Genomic DNA, 21002 nt, shown 5'->3' on the forward strand with positions numbered 1-21002 from the left:
AGAAATTAAAGAAGGAAAAAGGTAGATATATTATACAAGCGAATATACAATATATAAGATTTTCCGGGGAGAAAATCTTTTTTCCATCTAGATATACTTAATTGTTAACATATTTAAATATTTAAAATAGGACAGTGACGTGCATACAATGTCGTAAGAGCCCAAACTAATGCGTTTAGATATTTCCATGTAGGGTCCTTATGTCGACTACATTAGGACTACATAGGTGCACTAATAGCGGAATTTGTCGAAATTAGAACGGAATAACTAAAATAATCAAATGCGCAATAACGATCACATTTTATTTCATAATTTTGTAATTAAGTGGAATTAAGCGTTAAGACGTTGGGGTTGTATCATAACTAGGTAGGTTGTACGTTATTTATTTTTTAGAAACAACTTTATGAACAATATTCATACTTATGATTCATACAATGACCTTAAAAAATTTACACTGACTGTAGACATTTTTAAGGTAGACTGATCTTAAAAAAGTAAGGATTTATGGTCAATATAAATACGTATACGGGACAAGTTTTATAATAATGAAATATTTTACATGATAGTCGTCGCATGTACGCAGTCTCACGTATATACATAAAATCACGCATTTGTCCCGAAGGGGTAGGCACGGGCTACATCTTTCCACTTGCCACGACTTGCAAGCTCTGCGGTTTCGGGTACTCTTGACCTGACTCTGCCAAGTCGTCCTAAATTTGATCAAGATACGTTCGTCTATAAATATCAAGTTAAAATTCGCGAATCTTACCTTTCCGGTGCCCCATTATCATTTCTAATACTTGTAAAGTTTTCTATTCGAATACATCTGTTGTATATGGCGGAAAGTATGCATTATAATGTAGCCAGAGCCAGCCAGTAAAAAAAATAATGGACATTGACATCTTTGCTTGACGTAAATTATTCGACAATGACAAGCACTGATTGACAATTCTGAGATCGCCGCAGCTCGGTAAGTATCCAGTGTTGCCAACCCCAAAAAGCTAAAAGTAGTGAACTCGCCTTAAAAAAACAGTAAGTACAAAAAAGGCAGATTTCATAATTTTGCTCATATAATTATAATTAATATACAATTTTCTTAGTTTAACTCACAATAAAAGAACAAAAATAAAAGTAAAATTATTTTTCAGTTTCAATTGCCTCATCTTCAATATTTTCACACTCATTATTATTTTTAAAATCATACTTATTTTTGTTGAATTTCTTCATGTGCCTTTCTGTGGCTGTGGCTACAGCAAATCTACTATTAAATCAGTAGGGTTGGTAACACTGATAGTAACTACAGTACACAAACTAAATAGAGGTATCTCTAATCTCGCTCAAGGACTTCAATTAAAAAAGTAAAGATTTTATATTACAGAAATGTTTAGTTTTTCAAGTTTTATCACAAAAAGTTGCCCAAATGCTATTAACTTACTAAAACAGCAAAGTAGAGTAAGTACAAACGTTTTTATTAACATATAATCGTTATACCATAACATAACCTAACATAGGTAAATTTTTTTTCAATCCAATATACATAATTTGTATATTTTTTTTATTTACAGAACACGTTTATTCTAAAACGTCGTTGGCCTCCACCACTTCATAAAAAAGGTGGTAAACCTTCTAAGTTTAGAGGAAGGCACTTCGTTTATGATTTGGTCCAAGATACTAATATTATTAAGAAACCTGATCTGAAGATCATTCTCAACCAATTCGTAGACGGTGGGTCGAAGATTAAAAATGTGCAACAGTTTATGAATGCTTTATTAAAATTTCTTGTTATTAATGTTTACAATATGATCTACAGGTGTGGGTAATATGGGTGACATTCTTACTCTGCGCCCAATGGTGGCATACCGAGACTTCCTTATGCCTGGTTTAGCAGTCTACGCTACACCTGATAACATACTTAAATATCAAGTCACAGATGAAAAACCAACAACTGAAAACACATATAGTTCCCCTTATGTTCAAAGAGTAAGTATGGAAGTTGAAAATAAATTTATCATATCTTAAAGAAAACAAAGTTTCCAGGCACCCTATTTTTGTTGAATTCTTGCAATATATCAGTTTTCTTCAGTATTTCATTTAAGTTACATGTTTTTGCAGACTATTAACCTATTGTCTAACCTAGTGTTGCAAATTACTATGAGCAAGATGCAACCATGGACATTGCAGCCTTGGCATGTCAAGGCGTCATTCAGGAAAAGTGGATTTTTTGTGCCAGAGTATGCTATTGAGATGCCACCTGTTGAAATCAAAGGACCTGATTTATCACTACAGGATAAGGAATTTTTTATTACAGTAACGGTAAATAAACTTATTTTGATACTTTATTGTTATGAATCCAGGCAATATACAATATGAAACTAATTATTTTCTGTATTGTTGTATAGATTTAGTGTTATCATCATGTTAACCCAGCTATTCATAAATATATCATGTTATAATATAAAAAGTAAATTTTGATATTTTTTGTACTTGATTTTTAGCCGACTACTAGACAACTAGGCAGTTATTATTAATTTGAATACATAAATAATGAGCATGTTTTATCATTGTTCACAGATAAACAAAACTGAAAAAGTTAACGTAAGATGCAGAATACACCACTGGGCTACTGGTCTTGATCGACTACCCTGGGTGGAGAATCACTGGAAACAACCTAAGGAGCCCCTCATCCCTGAACAAGCCCCCATTCTTGAAAAAATGCCTTTAAGGGAATAAGTTTATGTTTAGTATGTATGTAGTAGATCAGAGAAATGGTAGAAATTTTTGCCTGAGAAAAATTATATGGTTAAATTGAAATAGTAGGTCAATCTTTATTTATTTTAACTACAGTAAATGTTAGGTTTCATTATGTCATCATTTCTTGTAGTAATATAAAAACTGCTGTTCTTGGCTCCTGTTCAGGGTCCTGTCATGATTGTGCTTTTTCTATAGCAAAAAGTGTAACAGTAGGAAAAGTATTTGCCATGCAATTCCCTGCACTTTTAAATATGACAACCTGTAAATATTTGAATATGAGTTTCCATCATTAAGCCATACCTTAACCTGACCTTTCAGTTTTGTGAGACAGCTCTAAGCCGTAAGGGATTAAGATGTGATTATATGTATAATTACTTAGAGCTTCAACTTAAACTGAATCAAATCACTTTAGTAGTATAAATCATTGTCAAATGTCAACATTTAGAGAACATTGACATCACCACATGGAAGTGTTATTAACCCAGTACACACTAAGGTCTATGATAAATACTGTTAATTTGGCATCCATGTTCCTTTAATAATTTCGAAAATTCCTATGGGAATGGGTTAATGGGACAAAAGGTATATAAAACGAGCCTAGAGATATTTTAGGATTGGAGAAGATATAGAATACCTACTTATCTATAATACTGTAGAAATAAGTTTCTGCGGGATTTACAAAAAAAAATATATTTTATTATTCTTTCCCCTCAGAACCCGTCCTTTGCGCAAGTAAAGCCGTTGGCAAAAGCAAGATTAATAATATAATTTTTTTATTTATATTTTTATGTTCAAGCATTTTTCAAATCATGATTCTATCTGACTTTTTTCTTTACACATTAACATATTTCATACTTCTTTCACATTTATAGCTTTTATATTTTTTTAAAGTATGTAGCTTATGTAAGACTGTTTGTCTATAAAGTTTATATGTTGTTTAATATGAAACAGTAAAAGCTCATAAAAATACTATCAAACCTTCAAATTTTTATATTAAAGAAGTGGAAAGTAACATTGTAGATTAACAATAAATTTATTCACAAAAAGTTAACTTCACAAGAACAATTTAAATTAAAAAAGAGAGTAAAATATTGTAATAACTTATTAGTTTTCAAAAGTGAGGACATTTCTGTTATATTTTGGGCATGGCAGGAGACTCTGGTCTTGGGGACTTAGCCTGTAAATCTTCAATAGGCTTTTCAATGTTGTTCATAATAATCTGCTCATTGTACCCTTGTTCTGCATCAAGTTGTTGTTCAATATTCCCTACAGTATCATATTGGTGCTGCTCTTCAAATTGAAATTGTTCTAGTCCTTCTTGTATCTGACTCACATCACCTTCATACTGTGGCTCTTGAGTATAAACCTGTTGTTCATAACCTTCTTCCTGTTGTACGAAGTTTGTTGCGTATTGCTGCTCATAATGCGGGTCGTAACGTTGGTTTGCTTCCTCATGTTCACCTATTTCAACAGGGTATGCTTGTTCCGCATCATAACCTTCATAGTAAACTGCAGCCTCTGATTGCGAATAGTCTCCTCCTTGAACAGGTAATTGTTGTTCATATCCCTCCGTTAAATTGTCTTGATGGTAACCATAATTTTCACTTGGGTCTTCTGTGTAAAACATTTCCCTTTGTTCTGCGTCAAATGCTTCAATACCAGAAGAATCTACTGTATCCTCAACGTGCTCTTTTATTTCAGAACTACGGTTAAAATCATATGTTGAAATATCTTTTTCGGATGCATGCACATTATACATCTCAGCAGGATATCCTTCTGGGTTGACATTAATTCCATCCTGTAGTATAACTTGAGCTCCTGGCGTAAAATCTTGTACGTTAACTGATTGGAGTGGATACTGAACATTTTCTTTTTTTCCCATATTTTCTGAACCTGTGTTTATTTCCGTGTCCTTTATTTGTCTGATCAGATCATCAGGACAAATTACTTTCACAGGTTGTATATCTTCAGGATAAACTTTTTCAGTATCCATTATGTCTTTATCTTCTTCCACTGGTAAAAATTGACTTGAAATTTGCGGACCAAATTCTTCATTTCCTTTTTCCACTGGATACTTATAATTACTGTTGTTGATAATTTCATCTTTTTGAGCAGCTTCTGGTTCTGTCGGTGTATTTTCAATTTGACTGTGTTCAAATGCATGTGTTTCTAACTGGCCACTGTTATTGGGTTCGACATTATTTTGGGTTAGAGTATAGCTTGTATTGACGTTCATATGGAGCTGTTCACTCACTATATGTTTTTCTTCTAATTGATTGGTAAACAATTTGTTAGGCTGGCGGTCTATTTTCGTGTCCATTTGGTTTTGCATTTGAATGCATTTCTGGTCCTTTTCCGGCAGTTCATATTTGAAAGATATAGATGGATCAGCTTTATCATTGTAATATTTTTGAGTTTCTCTCTTTTGCAGTTCGTAGTTCACATATTGAAAATTTTCAGGAACCAGAACCGATGTATCCATTTCTTTTTCGCTTTTCTTCAACTGGTCTAAAATTTCATACTTACTTTTCCAATCTCCATTCTGCTCAAATTCTGGTTTGAAATTCGAAGTTGAACTAGTATCAGCTTCATTGCCTGATTTTATTTTAGGAATAAGTATATACTTTTTACTGATTTCTTGGAGCAAAACTGTTTCATCGAATTGCTTTGGTGAATCTAATGAGCTTTTATTCAACTTTGATAAACTCGAGGATGTACTTAAATGATCTCGTCGATCTATTAATATGGTAGGCTGGAAATTAATTATTGATATCATTAATTCTTTGCTCACTCTCTGCTTTGGGATTAAATTATGTGTCAAAGATAGATTAATTATTATAATGAATTTAGTTTCTACTAATAAAAAATACAACCAAAATGTAAAATCGGAAATCAGTTTAAAATAAAATTACTTGCCTTATGCCGAAGTGGTACCAACGCAGTACAGTAACGAATTTTATCCAGTCTCCCCAAGATATATTCATTTCGTTCTTTACGTCTTTTGTCTTCTTCCAAGAAAGCATCGTATTGTTTTCTAAGAGCGTTTATTCGGTCTGATTTAACCCTAAAATTGTAATTACTTTGGTTTACTTTGGAACAGCAGCGTTATAAATTATATTGATAAAGAAACTAAATTGAAAAAATTGGAACGCAAACAAAGGTTTTATATTTGTCACATAATTTAGGTACATACTTTTTGCCAGCTTTCCCCATATGCGTTTATATGATGGGTGTAGAGGACTTTATAACTGAAAATGTAGACACGAGAAGGCGCGCATGGCACCGACGACGACGTAAACAAGGCAATGCCGAATGCCGTGTCGACCTTCCCAAAGGTTGGCGATTCGCGCATACTTATATTGCAGCTATTGTGTAGACCGGGATTGTACAGACATGAACAACTCGAATCTTCACATTTTCATAATAATAAACATAGCTTTATAGTCTATCTTTTATAAGATGTCTTATGCTGGGCAACTAGTGTCACTTGCCAATGAACAACTGGGACAAAATCTTCCCGGTTGTTCCACCATCAGATAAGTGAGATAGGGGGAATTATTCATAAATCACCTGTTATACATAAGTATACTCTGAGCTTTGAGAATGAGCAACATACCTAGCTACGTACTTCGGACGGCTATTTGGTTTCAATTACCATCAGGAAATCGTGTCCAGCACGTCAGATCATGGTGTGCTGTGTAGGATATGGGCTTTCTCTATATACAGCTACATTGCTAATAAAACAAACTAGAATGTTATGCTATAAGAGGATAAATTATAACACTAAAACTGTGTTACTGCCGCCCTTTACAAAACTCAAGAAACATAAATGTATGTTGTGGTTTTCATGTATTTTTTATGGTCTTACAAAATTGCGAGAGATCTTCCGAAGGGTTTCGATAAAAATGCGCATTATAAAAGGCATATTGTATTTGCCGAAAAATCTTTAAAAAAGATCTTGGGAAAAATGATGGTAATAGTAGCTACAAAATAAGAGATTTTTGAGTTGGGACCGATATCAGAAAAATAAAAAATTAGTGTTTCAAATAACTTCCTACATACGGCGGAACCTACAAGTAAAACAATTGTTTTCGAAGGTACAGGTTAAACATAAAATAGACAATGCGGTTCTATTAAATTCATTTCAATTGCACAAAATATGTAAGTTATGGCCCAGGTTTGGTCATTTCTATGAAAGTTTACGTTTAACATAATCTGAAATTTAACTGAGTATAGTTTGCAAAATGTGTACCTACCTAAGCTGCACGGTACCAGGGTTCGAATGGCACGTGGTGACGCGAGGGAGCACGGCGGCAATAACGTTGCCCAAATGACCTTCGACCTTGCTAATACTCTGGTAGCACGAAAATAACAAGCAAGTTCTCTCATTTAATGTGTATTTACCCACGCAAATAATTAAAAGAGGTTCTCAATTTGTGGTATAGGTACCTATAGGATTTTAGATTTTAACCATAGCTATTGATCAATATTTTACCGACTCTATTTGAACCTTTTTGAACTCTTGTTTTCTTTTGTCTTTAGTCTGCCCATTTATCTACCTTCTTATCTTGGGAATCCCAAGAAATCAGACGACCGACTAAATTGGGGTTGGTTGAAAGCGAAATGTAGTTGGGACTTACGATGCTGTTAAGACTGTTGAATAATCACGTGTTCTTGAAATTAAACCAACTGCTGTAATGCCTTTTAGGTAACAATTTATTAACATTTTTTAGGTTCAGGTTATTACTCCGTACTATTTTTTGTATTTGCTCTGACATTCCCTTCATTACTGTGTCATAACAAAACGTCGTTTTAGCTCTTATCTACAGCTCAAAAAAGTTTTAAGTCAACGAGATTATCTTTCGCCAAGTCTATTTATACATAGTTTTCTTCGCGAGGACCCCGAGAACGGCATTTTATGGAATAGGAGAGTTAAAGTATAGCATATTTCTGCCCGTCCATGCTGCACGAACAATACGAATTTACCAAATCACGATCTGCCAGATTCAAAATTCATTTATTCCTTTTAACAAGTGCAGTACAAGTGGGTAGCAGGGTCTCACCATTTAAGTTTGATCATGATGATGATCATGCCAATCTGCCCACTTTACACCAAGAATCTGGGTGACATCCAACAATCCCGGTGTTAATGAAGCCCGGACGATAAATATAAATTACCTACAAATTGTGGATTAAGATTATTAAATATCAATTTCCAGGTTCATTGACCAGCTTTTAAGGCGATTATCACACGGCACCGCGCACCGCCGCGGCAGGCGGTGAAGCGGATCTCATGTCGCATAAGCCTCTACTAAATCCGTTGATACTAAACACATGTTCACCGCCCGACCGCGCGGTCGAGCGGTGCTCTCGCCGCCACCGCCTCTCCGCGCGGACGGCAGCGCGGAGGGGCGGCACCTCACACACGTGGCACCGCATAACCGCGCGGAACATCGTGGAAGCAAGACGTGTCGCAATTTAAAAATGGATTTCGATGTCGAAAAGTTTATTTCAGAGATTCAAAGTCGCTCTGCTATCAAATGAAGAAGTGGACATTCGCGTATAATTAAAAAATTTATCTTCGTATTTTCTCAAACTTTTATAGAATAACATGAATGACCCATTTAGAGTTCTGCTTCGTAAAAATGGATGAACCCAGTATCTTCTTATTTTTTTCTTTCTGCGCCATAAAAGCCAGATTGCTGCCACCACTTCAGCGTCCATTCTTGCTAGCGTCTGCAATCAAACTGATCAAAACCGCGTTAAATCCATCCGCGCGTACAGGCGCGTAAACCGCCTTACCGCGCGGTGCACCGCTGCGAAATCCGCGTTACCGCCACCGCCCTCCGCGGCGGTGCGCGGTGCCGTGTGATAATCGCCTAACCGCTGGTGTGAGTTCGTGCATTTCCTTCATAACACCAAAACCCAGAATTCATTTACCACACATCGTACATACACCAGCAATTCCCTTAATCCCCACTTATAGAAAGAAAGAAATGCTTATGGAGATGTGGCGAAGAAATTGACGCGCTCAGCTAATAGCAACGAAAAATCTAAATCGCACAAACAAAGATTTCGCGTATCGGAGCATAAATACAACCTCGCAACTCAACATCGTTGGAGTCGCGGTTTCCCAGGTATTACACCTAGCCTGGCGGAAGATCTCCCCATTGGTAGCTGTCCCGCCACAGAGGTAGGCTTATTGATCTCGTGGATAAAACGGAATCTATTTAGTCGCGACCTCGATTTTATTTTACTGTAGGGTCAGAAACGAAGTTAGTATTTGTATGATTGGAACTTCGAATGAGCCCCACTTCAAACGCCATACTTCGTTTAGGTCATACGTGGGTCAAACTGCCCCTAATTCAACGGTTTCCGTACGGGAGTTGATCTCTAAAGAGCATGGCCCGGGTTTGGAACGGTTTAACTGTGCACATTTTTCCCAGTCGTTTGCAGCCGCTCTTCACCTGCGAAGAAATGACCACCTTAAGCGGAGGAATCAGTGCTGATACAGAAAGCCATGGAATAAGGTCGATATTTTATCTGCAGCTAAACATCGACTTTTTTTTCTGTGGATGTTGTATTAGTATTACCCGGTATTCAGCAGTGGAATATAGGTACTACTAGAATACACACAACATTAAAATTTGGCGAAGCTCGTACTTGTCAGCCTGCGCATGATGTTGAATCGTGATTTTAATTCTTGCTTGACGTTTTCGAGGTGAGGCTTGAAAGTTAGTGAACGGTCAAGTGTTACAACCAAATATTTTGGTGTCAAATTATGCTTTAAAGTTTCCGGCAGAAAAATTGATATAAGGTTTTACGCAGAGTTTCCTTTACTCTTCAGTAGTTTTTTCCCGTGTGTGTATATTACCTTTTAAGTATGGATGAAAGGATAGAACTCTAAAGTAACAAATAAAAATAATAGTAAAGTAGGTATAGAAATATTATGAAATTAATGTATTAATAAAAACTAATAACTTCTTCCTCCTTGCTTTAGTCCAGGTTAAATCCTCGCCACTCTGGAGAGGAAAAAGGGATGAGCCGTTGACCATGGATCCTGGATGTCAGGTTTTTACACGAAGCGACACCCGTCTTATCTCCGCAACCTTTGCAGGGGAACCTAACCCGTATTGGATCTTATGGTTACCACATCCAGTAACCTGAATGTGCAGTTTTCCTCACGATTTTTCCCTCACTGTAAGATCATCGCTTAGTATTCAAACTTATGTACATAACCTCGAAAATAGTCATTGGTTTATAGCCGCCATGCCATTCGACCAACGACGTTCTTAACCCTTTCCACGCCAAGAGTTTGAACGTTTTGCGCCCAGAGACATTTTGTGTGTGTCTAGCCTGCCTCATTTTAACAAAACAAATCAAAAGTCAATGTCATGATTGTCAATGTCACGCTGTTGACTTTATATTTGTCATTGTCATGCGTCGACTATATTTTCCGATATTTTCTTTCAGATTTCGCAGTTTTGTTCTCGGTATTTTATCATTAACCACATTCTATCTTTAATTTCAAAAATGATTCTAAATGAAATGTAATTGCTGTGAGGTATTGAAATAAATTATTTTCACCATCAAAACCTAATGTGAGTTTTGTATTGGAAGGAATGTTGGTTTATGTTTACATAATCTGAACCTCAACGACCAAAGCTATATTTTTATTATTTACAGAAAATGATACACAAGTGGTGGCATAGGTTTGTTCGGCGAAGAACCAAGCCCATCCCTGAAGATCAAGCTGTTTTATGGAAACGCCGGCTTAGCATAGCTTACGGTCTGTTAGCTTGGAATGCATTTGGTTTGGTTGCGTATAGTGCTTACCAGGGCAAAGCAGATTGGGCTCATTATTATGGACTAAAAACAGACGAAGAAGCTTCCGCGCCACCAGGTTATAACATACAATAATTAACTAGACTCAAATCGTGAACTTAAACAACAATGTGTGGTAGTTAGTAATGTGTTAAATTAAATTTATTGAGTATTTTTTGCAGGTCTGGCATGGGCTAAAACTCTAGGAATAAAGAATGCAAAGGTCTATAGAATTTCTGGATTCACTAAAGTTGATGAATATGATATTGTAGAAGGTGAAAGAGTCCAAAACAACAACAATGAGAAGAAACATGATGACGAAATTCTGCAGGAATAAAAAGTATTTCCTATAGTTTTTTTTTGTAGATTGATGTAAATATATAATTTAATTACAAGTACATTTGTGTCTTTTATTACCTCCAAAGCTCCTCAAGGCTGGCTTTTAATAAATGATGGTGGCTGAGGTTATTAATGCTAAACCAAAAAGTGTTCTTGAAATTAATTCAAAAAGTACATTACATATGAGCTTTGTAGGTAAGCTTATTACAGCATGAAGAATTATATTAATGATAAACATGTGTGGCCTGAACTTGACATAATGGCCTCTTAAATGCTTGTGCATTTTTGACATGGTGTTGACATAATTTATACAGTGTGTACATATTTTATGTTTATTTATTTGATAAAATATTCATATTGAAATAATAAGTTTTACATTCATTCATGTTTTTTAATGTAGACAATGTGCATTCGTCCACAATTTATCTTGATGTCGATGAAGATGTCTTGTGAAAAAGCTGCAGTGTAGTTTGTTCCGCCGCTTCTACACATGCGCTTTGGAAGCGGTAGAATTTATAATTAGATTTTAGTTATGTGGCGTCAATAAGTGATACCTTGTATCCAATTTTGAAAATAAATCTATTCTATTAATGAATTAAATATATGCAATACTCTCATTTATCTATGGTAATGAAAAAGGTAATGCTGAAAGGCACTGCCATATCAATACCTACATAATAACAGGTTCACTCAAATGGTTTACTCAATTTTCATTTCACTCCAAAACCAGGTAAATCACGTTTGAAGGATATTTAAAATAAAACAATATTTTGTATAAATATATATATGTAATATGTTCTTAAGGCAAAGTTATGTCATTATAAATATTCAATAGTAAAATATATATTTAATACATCCTTAAAAATATAATGGAAAACACTTATTATGCCTTGTTTTAAAAAGAGAACTTTAGCTCTCATTAATGCGTGATTGTGCCCATATAACAATTATACACATACCTAGTATTTTATTGCAGCTGCCGTGTCATGGCACGCGTATCTAAAACATCTCGTCATAATAAAACAATCCGACATGACGAATTTTTAAAAAATATTGTGGAAGGAAAAATTAATGGAAAGAGAGAAGACCAAGTATAAAATATTTAGATCAAATATAGCAAAAAGCAAACGTAAAAGGATATGAATGGAGAAAGCTCCACCGAAAATAGTTAGCTCTAAAATTTAAGAAGACGAAGAGTCAAACAAAATATCGCTGTTTCGCTTTTTTTTATTATGACGTGAAATGGGACAAAAACGGCTTTGCTCGTTATATGCTGCCAGGGCAGATCTCAGATCACTCATTACTATGTATTCATAAATATCTGAACCATTCTGAATAATAGATTTGTTTGCTGCACATTAAGATTCCCTGTTGGGAAAGCATTCACATTCGAGGCTCAAGACTGCACTTAATCAGTAAAAGATGTGACTATAATTTTATATCATGTATCAACCAGCAAAGAGGAACCTCAAACCACTTTTAGATAAAATGCAAGAAAGAACTTGGCACATAAGGAAAATACTGTTATAAAAAATACAGTCGAATAAAATAACTTTCTCTCTTTCAAATAGGTTACATACCTAATTTAATTCCTTTAGAAATTTTGATTCAAAGTTATTTGACTTAAAAATATATCCTTACAAATAGACGATCACAGCTCAATAAGGCAAATGATTTATCGTAAACAATTACATCAATTATTGTGCGCGTGGTAAGTCACGGCGTGTCGTCTTCTTTCTATTTCTTGTAATAACGCAGATCTAAAAAAAAAATCTCTTTTAGTTTTGAAACCATTGATAAGTTGCTTTTTTTTCATAAAAACCCTCTTTGAGGTAAAGCGGTTTTATAGTCAGTTGAAATACGAACGGCTACTTCTCAACGAACTTCTCATTTTTAGGCGATGGGCTATCGCCCTGTCTCTATTTGAATCTCAATCCAATCATTAGGTCATACAGTCGAACGCGGCTTTTCAGACATCTAGACTGCTGGCCCTGTCTTCCTTGTAAGGGATATGAATGTACTAGCTGTCTCGGCAAACGTTGTTTTGCCATATAAATATTTTTTTTGTAATTTCTAGTTAAAAAAAAAATGTTAAGGGTAACCCTTATCACTAAGGGATATGAAAAATTTTATTAATATTTTAATATGCTCACAAAATTTCATGAGAATCGGTCAAGCCGTTTCGGAGGAGTATGGGAACGAACATTGTGACACGAGAATTTTATATACATATACATATGTATGAGATGTTTAGTAATGAGACCATTGATGAGTTGTTTTATTAAAAAACTTCTCTCCTATCTGAGGGGTTACCCCAAGGTTTGAGGTTTATAACTAAAATTGTCATAAGTATTTTAGTATATTCAGATCACTGACCTGTACTGTTCATACTTCATGACTATGAGTTGCAGTTCCTGCTTGTAGAGCCGCGTCAGCATGTCCGAGTAGCAGTCGAGTTCGCTTAGCCGGAACATGTTCCAGCGCAGCTTGTGGTCCAGCTCTTGGTCAGCTGAAAGTTTAAAAAGCTTTATGAGGTACTTAAACAAAAAAAATCTCAATATTAATGGTGACACTAACATACAAAATAGATATTGGTCACACAACCTATGCAGATCAGGGTCGTAAAGGTAAAATATCATAGATACATATATCACGCCTCTTTCCCGGAGAGACTACATCCTTTTCCACTTGTCACAATCCCCGCATACTTCTTTGGCTTCATCCACTTCATAACTTTATTCATGCAAGTTCATTGGTTTTCGGTACATTCAAGTAATTTGATCAAGATCGTTGTGTTTAAATCTAATGTTACCCTTAAAATAAACAGCCAGCCAGTGCGGTATCTCCTCCATGAGGCAGGGCGGCACCAGCGTGGGCACGTACGGGCTTACAACGTAGCAGCCGCCCACCAAGCACGGGTGGGCGTATGTCGTTTGATGAGTTATTTCACTATTGGAATTAACAATTGTATAAAGATCCCGATAATAAAATGTTTTATTAAATACAATCTTATCAAAATATGTATACTTATTAATTGTTCTGTTAAAAATTTTGAGCATGTTGAACTACAGCTCCTCAACTACCTACATCCATACAAGAATTCAGCTATTACGTCGTGAAGTATTTATTATTCTTGTGTGGCTTTAAAGATAAAATGAATGAATGTTTTGTTACATGCATACTTACATAAAACCACGTTTATTCCCGGAGGGGTAGGCAGAGACTACATCTTTACACTTGCCACGATCTCGACACACTTCTTTCGCCACATTCATAACACTCATGCAAGCTCGGCGGTTTCAGGTACTCTTAGCCTGACCTTTTGTCAGGACGTCCTAATTTGATCAAGGTACGTTTGTCTAGGCCGAATGTCTTGAAGTACGAATAAAAGATAAAATATGTTGTTGTCGACGGCATATACCCTTTTATCGTCAATATTAGAAAATAGAATCTTACTTAAAGTAGTAAACTCCATGGTGCGGCGTGGATACTCGCTGCCAGGGCCGTGGCACGCTCTCCAGCGGGTGTGTCCAGTGCGTGGTCTGAGTGTTGTGGTCCATGTAGTAGCGGCGGCCTCGCAGCGTCCGGTCCTCCGACCAACCAGGAGGCAACGGCAGGTCGCATTCGTCTGACGCTAAAGAGTTTGTAATTGTCAACAACGCCATCTATTGACTTGAACTGATAAGAAACAAAACATGCTGTGAGGCACGTTCGGTAGAGGACAAAGTTGCTGCTTGAGAACCCTTTGCTACGAAATATTATATATGGAATAGGCTATTTGACTGTATTAAAAATATACATTTCTTTTATGTCATTCGTCTTAATATTATTTTTTTGAAGCGATTTGTAATAACGCGAGATAAAAATATTGCATTATTTTAACAAAATCCGTCTCAGAAAATTAGGTTTATTTATGCAGCTGTCACGTGACTAAAAACGAACGTGATTGGCTATTTCTATTATGACGTCAATTATCCATAAACAGACTGTGGATCGTACCGTTCCTTAGTGTTCGCTATTATTTTTCAAGATTTTATAAGTGTTTGATCGCTCAGGATTACTCAGATAAAATAGGTATTTAATAATGGAAACCAATTCCGCGAAAGCTGACAGTCGAAACCTACCAAAAGTGGACGCAATAATGGTTGGCGTCTTCTTCAAAGACAATCCAGATTTCTATGCTGCCGAACTGAGGAATGTGGAAACATCAATGTAATTATATCTTGGTAACCACTGATCTTAGATCATGATCTGAAACCACTTCTTGCGAATATTCAAATCCATCGGCAAAGAAAAAAACAGTTTCGTAGGAGATTTTATTGTTGTATTAGTGCATTGAGGCACTGCACAACATTTATAGGAACTCATTTTAATAATTTTCACACATATGACGTGGCACAAGTTAAATAAAACAAGATAAAATCAAAACTTTTCGAAACACCAACAAGCTTTGTATGATATTTACACGAAATTTACGTCACTGCATGCCATGGCCGCCATATTGCTAAAAGTCGCGTTTTGGCGGCATATTTGAATATTTCATTTTCTTTTTCGATTTTTTAATAAAATAGCTGTAATAAAGGCAGAAAAGTATTTTTGTAGGGCTCCTTATAAACAAATAAATACACTAAGATAGTTTTTAGAACTTTGTCAAATAGCCTATTTTGCACTTGACCGTACAATACCCCAATTATAAGTGAGAAGTCTGTCTTCTATGATCCGGTCTCTCGCTTCTCTCGGACCAATAAGCAAAAAAATTAAATACATTTCTTGCTTGAATTTTACAGTTCAAATACAGAACTAAGATGACCAAGATCCAAGTGGGCGGTAGCCAACGACGGTATACATTAGATTTTCTTCTTTTTGTTTTTCAAGAATGGATTATTTCATAGAATAGACTACTCCGTCTCTTTCTCACTGATGTCGTAAGACGCGACTAAGGGAATAGGCACATTAATCTAGTTCAGTGATTAACATGATGCAACATGGGTAAGGTTCTCCTACAAAGGTTGCGGAGATCACACGGGAGTCACTTCGTGTAAAAAGCTTTTTTATAATGTGCGGAAAGACCTTAGTCTAACCGGCCGGCCACGGGAAACTGGACAGGTTATGTGGGGCTTGAACCCACTTAAAACACATGGTGCCATCGCATTCCACTTTGTTGCCAGGAGCATGAGTCGCCATTCCTGTAAAAAGCTGCTTTATTTAATCTAAGTCTCATTGTCTGAGTGTGTGGCGATACAACCGGGATTTACGCCAGGAGTGGGATGAATGTTCAACTCGTGAAAGTCTTTTCACAGTGAGTACAAAAATATTTTCTAGCATTAGGTACATTTAACTCTCAAAACAATATATGTAAGTACCTTGATTACTGGAGATGATATTGCTTCCGTGGGGTTCAGTAGGATATGGAAGAGCAGGGGTGCTAACGAAATTCGAGTAGATTGGCGATGATTGACTGCCTGTAGTAAATGCTGTGAAAGGAAAATTATTGCTAATCAAACTAAAAAATAGAAAATAAAAATTAATGACAAAGGAATTCAGTAGTAGCAAGTCGAACAATCAGTTATAGTCAGTTGTAGTAGTAATTACCTCGGATTAAAATTATAACAAAATTAAATTTATAAACAAAACAATTTAAATCAGAGTAAAAAGCGTGGGGTGCCTGATGTAGTAAATATTAAAATCATTCTATTAGCATATATTTATGACAAGAGTATTATGAAAATGAAGTAAAATGCACCCCACGCTTTTTACTCTGATTTAAATTGTTTTGTTTATAAATTTAATTTTGTTATAATTTTAATCCGAGGTAATTACTACTACAACTGACTATAACTGATTGTTCGACTTGCTACTACTGAATTCCTTTGTCATTAATTTTTATTTTCTATTTTTTAGTTTGATTAGCAATAAAAGCGTAGTTTTTTAGTTTTTTTTTAAACTATTATTTATTTTCTATTTTTTAGTTCAATTAGCAATAAAATGGGTAGTTTTTTAGTTTTTTTATACAATTATTTTTTGGAAGTTAACACTTCTGGTATAACTATCTTACTAGAAAAGACTTTCGCAACCAAGCGCCCATCGCCGGAGGTTTTCACAACTAACTTTCTTAAAGTTATATGTGGCCTGATTGGATTAAATCTCATAATATTCTCATCATCATGATTCTTTTTAAGGCGATGGGCTTGCAACCTGTCACTATTTGAATCTCAATTCTATCTTAAAGCCAAATAGCTGAACGTGGCCTATCAGTCTTTACAAGACTGTTGGCTCTGTCTACCCCGCAAGGGATATAGACGTGATTATATGTATGTATGTATGATGATTGTTAAACCCAGTTGAAAAGAATTTTATAGTGATAAATCACTGTTAATAATATTTTTGACTATCCAGCAAACGTAATAATTTTCGATTGTGGCCTTGCCAGGAATCAAACCACAAGATTAAGAGGCAGATTGATACAGGAACAAAAATATTTCAAACATACCTCCACTGCCTTTACAACCAGGAACGCAACAATGTTTATCTGAAGACATCGTGGCACTTTTGTAGTAAAATCTGTCTTTCACAAAAACAAACACAAACTTGGGACTCCTACCTCAAATAATCAGGTACTTTTTACAGGAGTCCTATCTCAAAATATCTGCACAACACAGTGAACACAGTCAGAGTCCAATCTCAGATGATAAAATCACACGAATATCCGGAAGAACAAAGCTCGACTCAACGGAAGATTCCAAACTCCAAATAACGACAAGTTATCAGCACAAAACAAAGTGCAAATAGGTAAATACACAGGCACCGGTAAAAAACAACAGAAAGAAAGTTTACAGGTGTTCGAATCGAATTCAATCAAAACTTACTGCTAAACTTATTTGACATAAAAAACTGTCACTCATTTTCCTAACGAGTATTACAGTGTTGCTATTATAAATAGGCAAAAGATACCTAATGTTAATTCAAGAATTGCATTAATATGTTAAATACGTATTAAATATCGCAAAGTTCTGTAGGTAGTAACTTTATTCTTGTATTATTGTAAATTTAGTTGTTCAATTTTCATTTATTACTTTTGTTTTATTACTTATATATTTTTTATTGTTTTAAAATATTCTACTAATTCTACTATTGTTTCTAATGGTAATTCTGAATGGAGCAATGCGATGAAATAAAGAAGCCTCAGGTTAATAGTAACATTATATGGAAATATATTACATCTCTTTTTGACTCATTATACGTCAGAACTTCTTGGTTTCTTGTATGGAGATTACTGGCACTGGTGCTATCTCTGTCTCTCTTACTCTCATACGAAGGATCTAAAAATGAATTTATTAATCCTGGCAGTTTTAATAAGGATAATGAGAAACTCTTATCAAAATATTGCATTGTCATCGGTCCTCGATACGTGTGCAAAGTTCCAAGTTGATCAGACGTTTAGAAATCAGTGAAAATTAAGCTCAAAGATTCCGTTACATACATACATACATACATACATACAACCCAAGCTAATAAAAGCGTAGTAAAAATGCTTTTAAAAATCCAAAAAAAGATAAAAATATATAAAGCAATAAACCTATTCGTAATCCTGGCGTTCATGCCGCGGTTATATCCTCACCTCTGTGTGTAAAAGAGAAAACAATACTGACGTCTTGACTTTAATTACCTATGTAGGTATACATATTGATAGTGGTCATTGGCGGAATATCCCCAGGGGGGATGCAAATGGGACAAGAGTCAGAAAAATAATGAAATTATAATGCTTATCCACACTAACAATAAAGAGAAAAGATTTGTATTTTTGTATGTTTGTAACGAATAAAATTACAAACTACTGGACTGATTTAACAAAATTTGGCACAGTTACATACATACACACTATACATAGACTCAGGAGTAAAATCCTTTTTTTTCTGGAATTTCTCACGAGAGTAGAGCCCTCCGCAAAAGTTAGTAATTTCAAAGCCCTACTCCACTGTTGGCAGAACCTTAGTTCACAGTTCTGAAACTGTGATCACTGAGATCTGGAAGTGCAATTAAACTTGGCCTTAGAAATATTTTAAATTAATTTTCGACTAACTTCTATTATCTCTGGCGTTGACTGTACAAAGGAATTTATATAATATTTACAATCCGTGCAGGTGTGAAGTCGTATAGAGTGCGGCGTGGAGGGATGTAACCGCGGCGCGAGACTCAGGTTGGAGGACAGCCGGGGCATGCTGGACTCGCGCAACCCGTACTGTTGGTGCTTCTGCTGCTGGACCTGGTCAAACATTCTCTCAATTATGTATATGTAGACCAAATAATCAAAATATACATATAAAAGAGGACTCTGATTGTCAGTCAAATCAAGGAAAGCCCAAACTGCTGGATCTTGAGACTAGAAATGTAGTATGTGGGGTGTTTATGTGTTCTAGGGTGAGCTTATGGTATTCCCATAGAGGAATTAGCGGGATTTTCGCTTCACACAAGTCATGGGTGTACTTTTGGTGTTTTATAAATATTAAAGCGATTTTTTTATCAAAGAACTTAAAAATTATGTACACTAACTATCAAATATTTTATAAGAATAGGAAAAAGAATATTTCTGCCTTAATTCAGAAAAAATACAATCATACTTTAAAATGTGGAGACTTGGTCTAGTAACTGCGACAACCTTATGATGGACAACTGATTTTGCTAAGAAAAAGCCACATTTACAAAAACAGGTGTTTTATAGGATACCTGTTGCTGATTCTGATAAATAGGGTCCTCCTGCTGCTGCCTGTAGTACCTGTAGCTTGGCTGGCGGCTGAATGAGTCATCTATTTCATTCAATGTTGAATGAGATGCCTAAAATTTATAACAACTTCCATCAATATTCAGTTATTAATTAATAAACAGATATAGACATGGTCAAAAATTTAACTTCATTGAAAAAATATATTCCATATATTTATGCATATAATAATTTGTTAAAGCAAAAGTGCTGTTTGTTTGTGGAAGAAAAAACTGTGTAAAATATAAACTTACTTTAACAGAATATGGGGTTAGACTCCACAACATTAAAAATTTTGGCAAATCTCATGTGAAATATAATTAAGACAAAAAATATATTTCTATTTACCACATTAGGGTCAAGAAGGTACTGGGAATTATAATAACTTGATGAACTGGCAGCATCACTAGTAGTTAAAGCTGCTAATCTGTAAGTAATAATAATCAGTTTTTAAAATGACAAACACTATTATATGCCTATACAAACAAGGTGTCTGTTAAATAAAATTTCATATTTTAGAACAGATAATCATTTACATGCTTAACTTTATGAAATACCATTGGTTTTACCAATGTAATACTCACTAGCTTAAAAGATATTAAATAAAAATAGTGCACAAAATCTCAACTTTTGGACTATTCACGCCTCTTGTGTGTATTCCTACACTATTTGTTTTATCTCTCTAATTTTTCTAAATATGCAGAACGAGAATTAGATACTGATACATGTAGAACAGAGGAAAATAGCCACAAATTAATAATTAATAGTTTTAATGCACCTGTGAGTTAAATTTGGAACTGATTCACTTGGAGTGTACTTTCCAGCATGCCCACTCATAGTTTGGGCTTTGCCAAATTTATTTTCATGATTTTGAGAACTTCCTTCACCTACACCAAAGGGTTGACTCCGTGGCCTTCTATTGTGTCCCGTAGTCCAGACATTGATGACTGAAAATGTTACATTGGTTACAATTAAAAAAGTAATCAAATGATCTATTCCTGTAAGGTAATTTATATTGGCTGCATTCTAATAATAAGCATAGGCATACGAAAGGTCAACTTCAATTAAATCATCTATAGAGAACACAGCGTTAAACACAGTTGCAGCATTGACCATTGCAAATATATGTTACATACTTGGTAAGTCTGGAGGGGTATCCTTTTTTATGTATTTACCGACCACCCCTTCATTTACGGTCTTTTGACCTTTTCTTGAGATCATTTTTGTTAGCTTATTGAGTATTTGAAAATAAATAAAATAATAGAAAACAAGACAAAACAAAAATTAAATAAATAGATAGGTACGTAGGTACCTATTATATTTTGTATTA

At 35.1% G+C, this 21002-nt stretch overlaps 4 protein-coding genes across 5 annotated transcripts; 2 read left to right on the top strand and 2 right to left on the bottom strand.

Annotated features, from left to right (window-relative positions):
* The first annotated feature begins 1282 nt into the window (after positions 1–1282).
* Positions 1283–3025, top strand: LOC106129101 (large ribosomal subunit protein bL9m). The gene is made up of 5 exons (XM_013327570.2): positions 1283–1452; positions 1566–1725; positions 1811–1980; positions 2113–2313; positions 2572–3025. The coding sequence occupies exons 1-5, from the start codon at positions 1381–1383 to the stop codon at positions 2728–2730; spliced, it is 762 nt and encodes a 253-aa protein (XP_013183024.1). The 5' UTR covers positions 1283–1380; the 3' UTR covers positions 2731–3025.
* A 711-nt stretch (positions 3026–3736) lies between these two features.
* On the bottom strand, positions 3737–7774 carry LOC106143503 (uncharacterized). Of its 2 annotated transcripts, none has more exons than XM_060949181.1 (3): positions 7392–7774; positions 5668–5815; positions 3737–5503 (listed from the first exon to the last, which is right to left on the bottom strand). In XM_060949181.1, exons 1-3 carry the CDS (start codon positions 7475–7477, stop codon positions 3884–3886), a joined length of 1854 nt encoding a protein of 617 aa, XP_060805164.1. In that variant the 5' UTR covers positions 7478–7774; the 3' UTR covers positions 3737–3883. The 2 variants fall into 2 exon arrangements, with proteins under 2 accessions (XP_060805164.1, XP_013201073.2); XM_013345619.2 differs by lacking the exon at positions 7392–7774 and adding an exon at positions 5945–7101.
* Positions 7775–10198: 2424 nt separating this feature from the next.
* On the top strand, positions 10199–10975 carry LOC106129268 (uncharacterized). The gene is made up of 3 exons (XM_060949183.1): positions 10199–10315; positions 10438–10654; positions 10758–10975. Exons 1-3 carry the CDS (start codon positions 10295–10297, stop codon positions 10910–10912), a joined length of 393 nt encoding a protein of 130 aa, XP_060805166.1. The 5' UTR covers positions 10199–10294; the 3' UTR covers positions 10913–10975.
* Positions 10976–11701: 726 nt separating this feature from the next.
* Positions 11702–20991, bottom strand: LOC106130602 (protein salvador homolog 1). Its single transcript, XM_013329495.2, has 10 exons — positions 20809–20991; positions 20451–20619; positions 20021–20099; positions 19639–19746; positions 19045–19177; positions 16278–16388; positions 14371–14548; positions 13727–13863; positions 13291–13423; positions 11702–12674 (listed from the first exon to the last, which is right to left on the bottom strand). Exons 1-10 carry the CDS (start codon positions 20891–20893, stop codon positions 12608–12610), a joined length of 1200 nt encoding a protein of 399 aa, XP_013184949.1. The 5' UTR covers positions 20894–20991; the 3' UTR covers positions 11702–12607.
* Positions 20992–21002: the final 11 nt, after the last annotated feature.

Source organism: Amyelois transitella, chromosome 18 (assembly GCF_032362555.1).
Source record: "Amyelois transitella isolate CPQ chromosome 18, ilAmyTran1.1, whole genome shotgun sequence".
NCBI lineage: Eukaryota > Metazoa > Arthropoda > Insecta > Lepidoptera > Pyralidae > Amyelois > Amyelois transitella.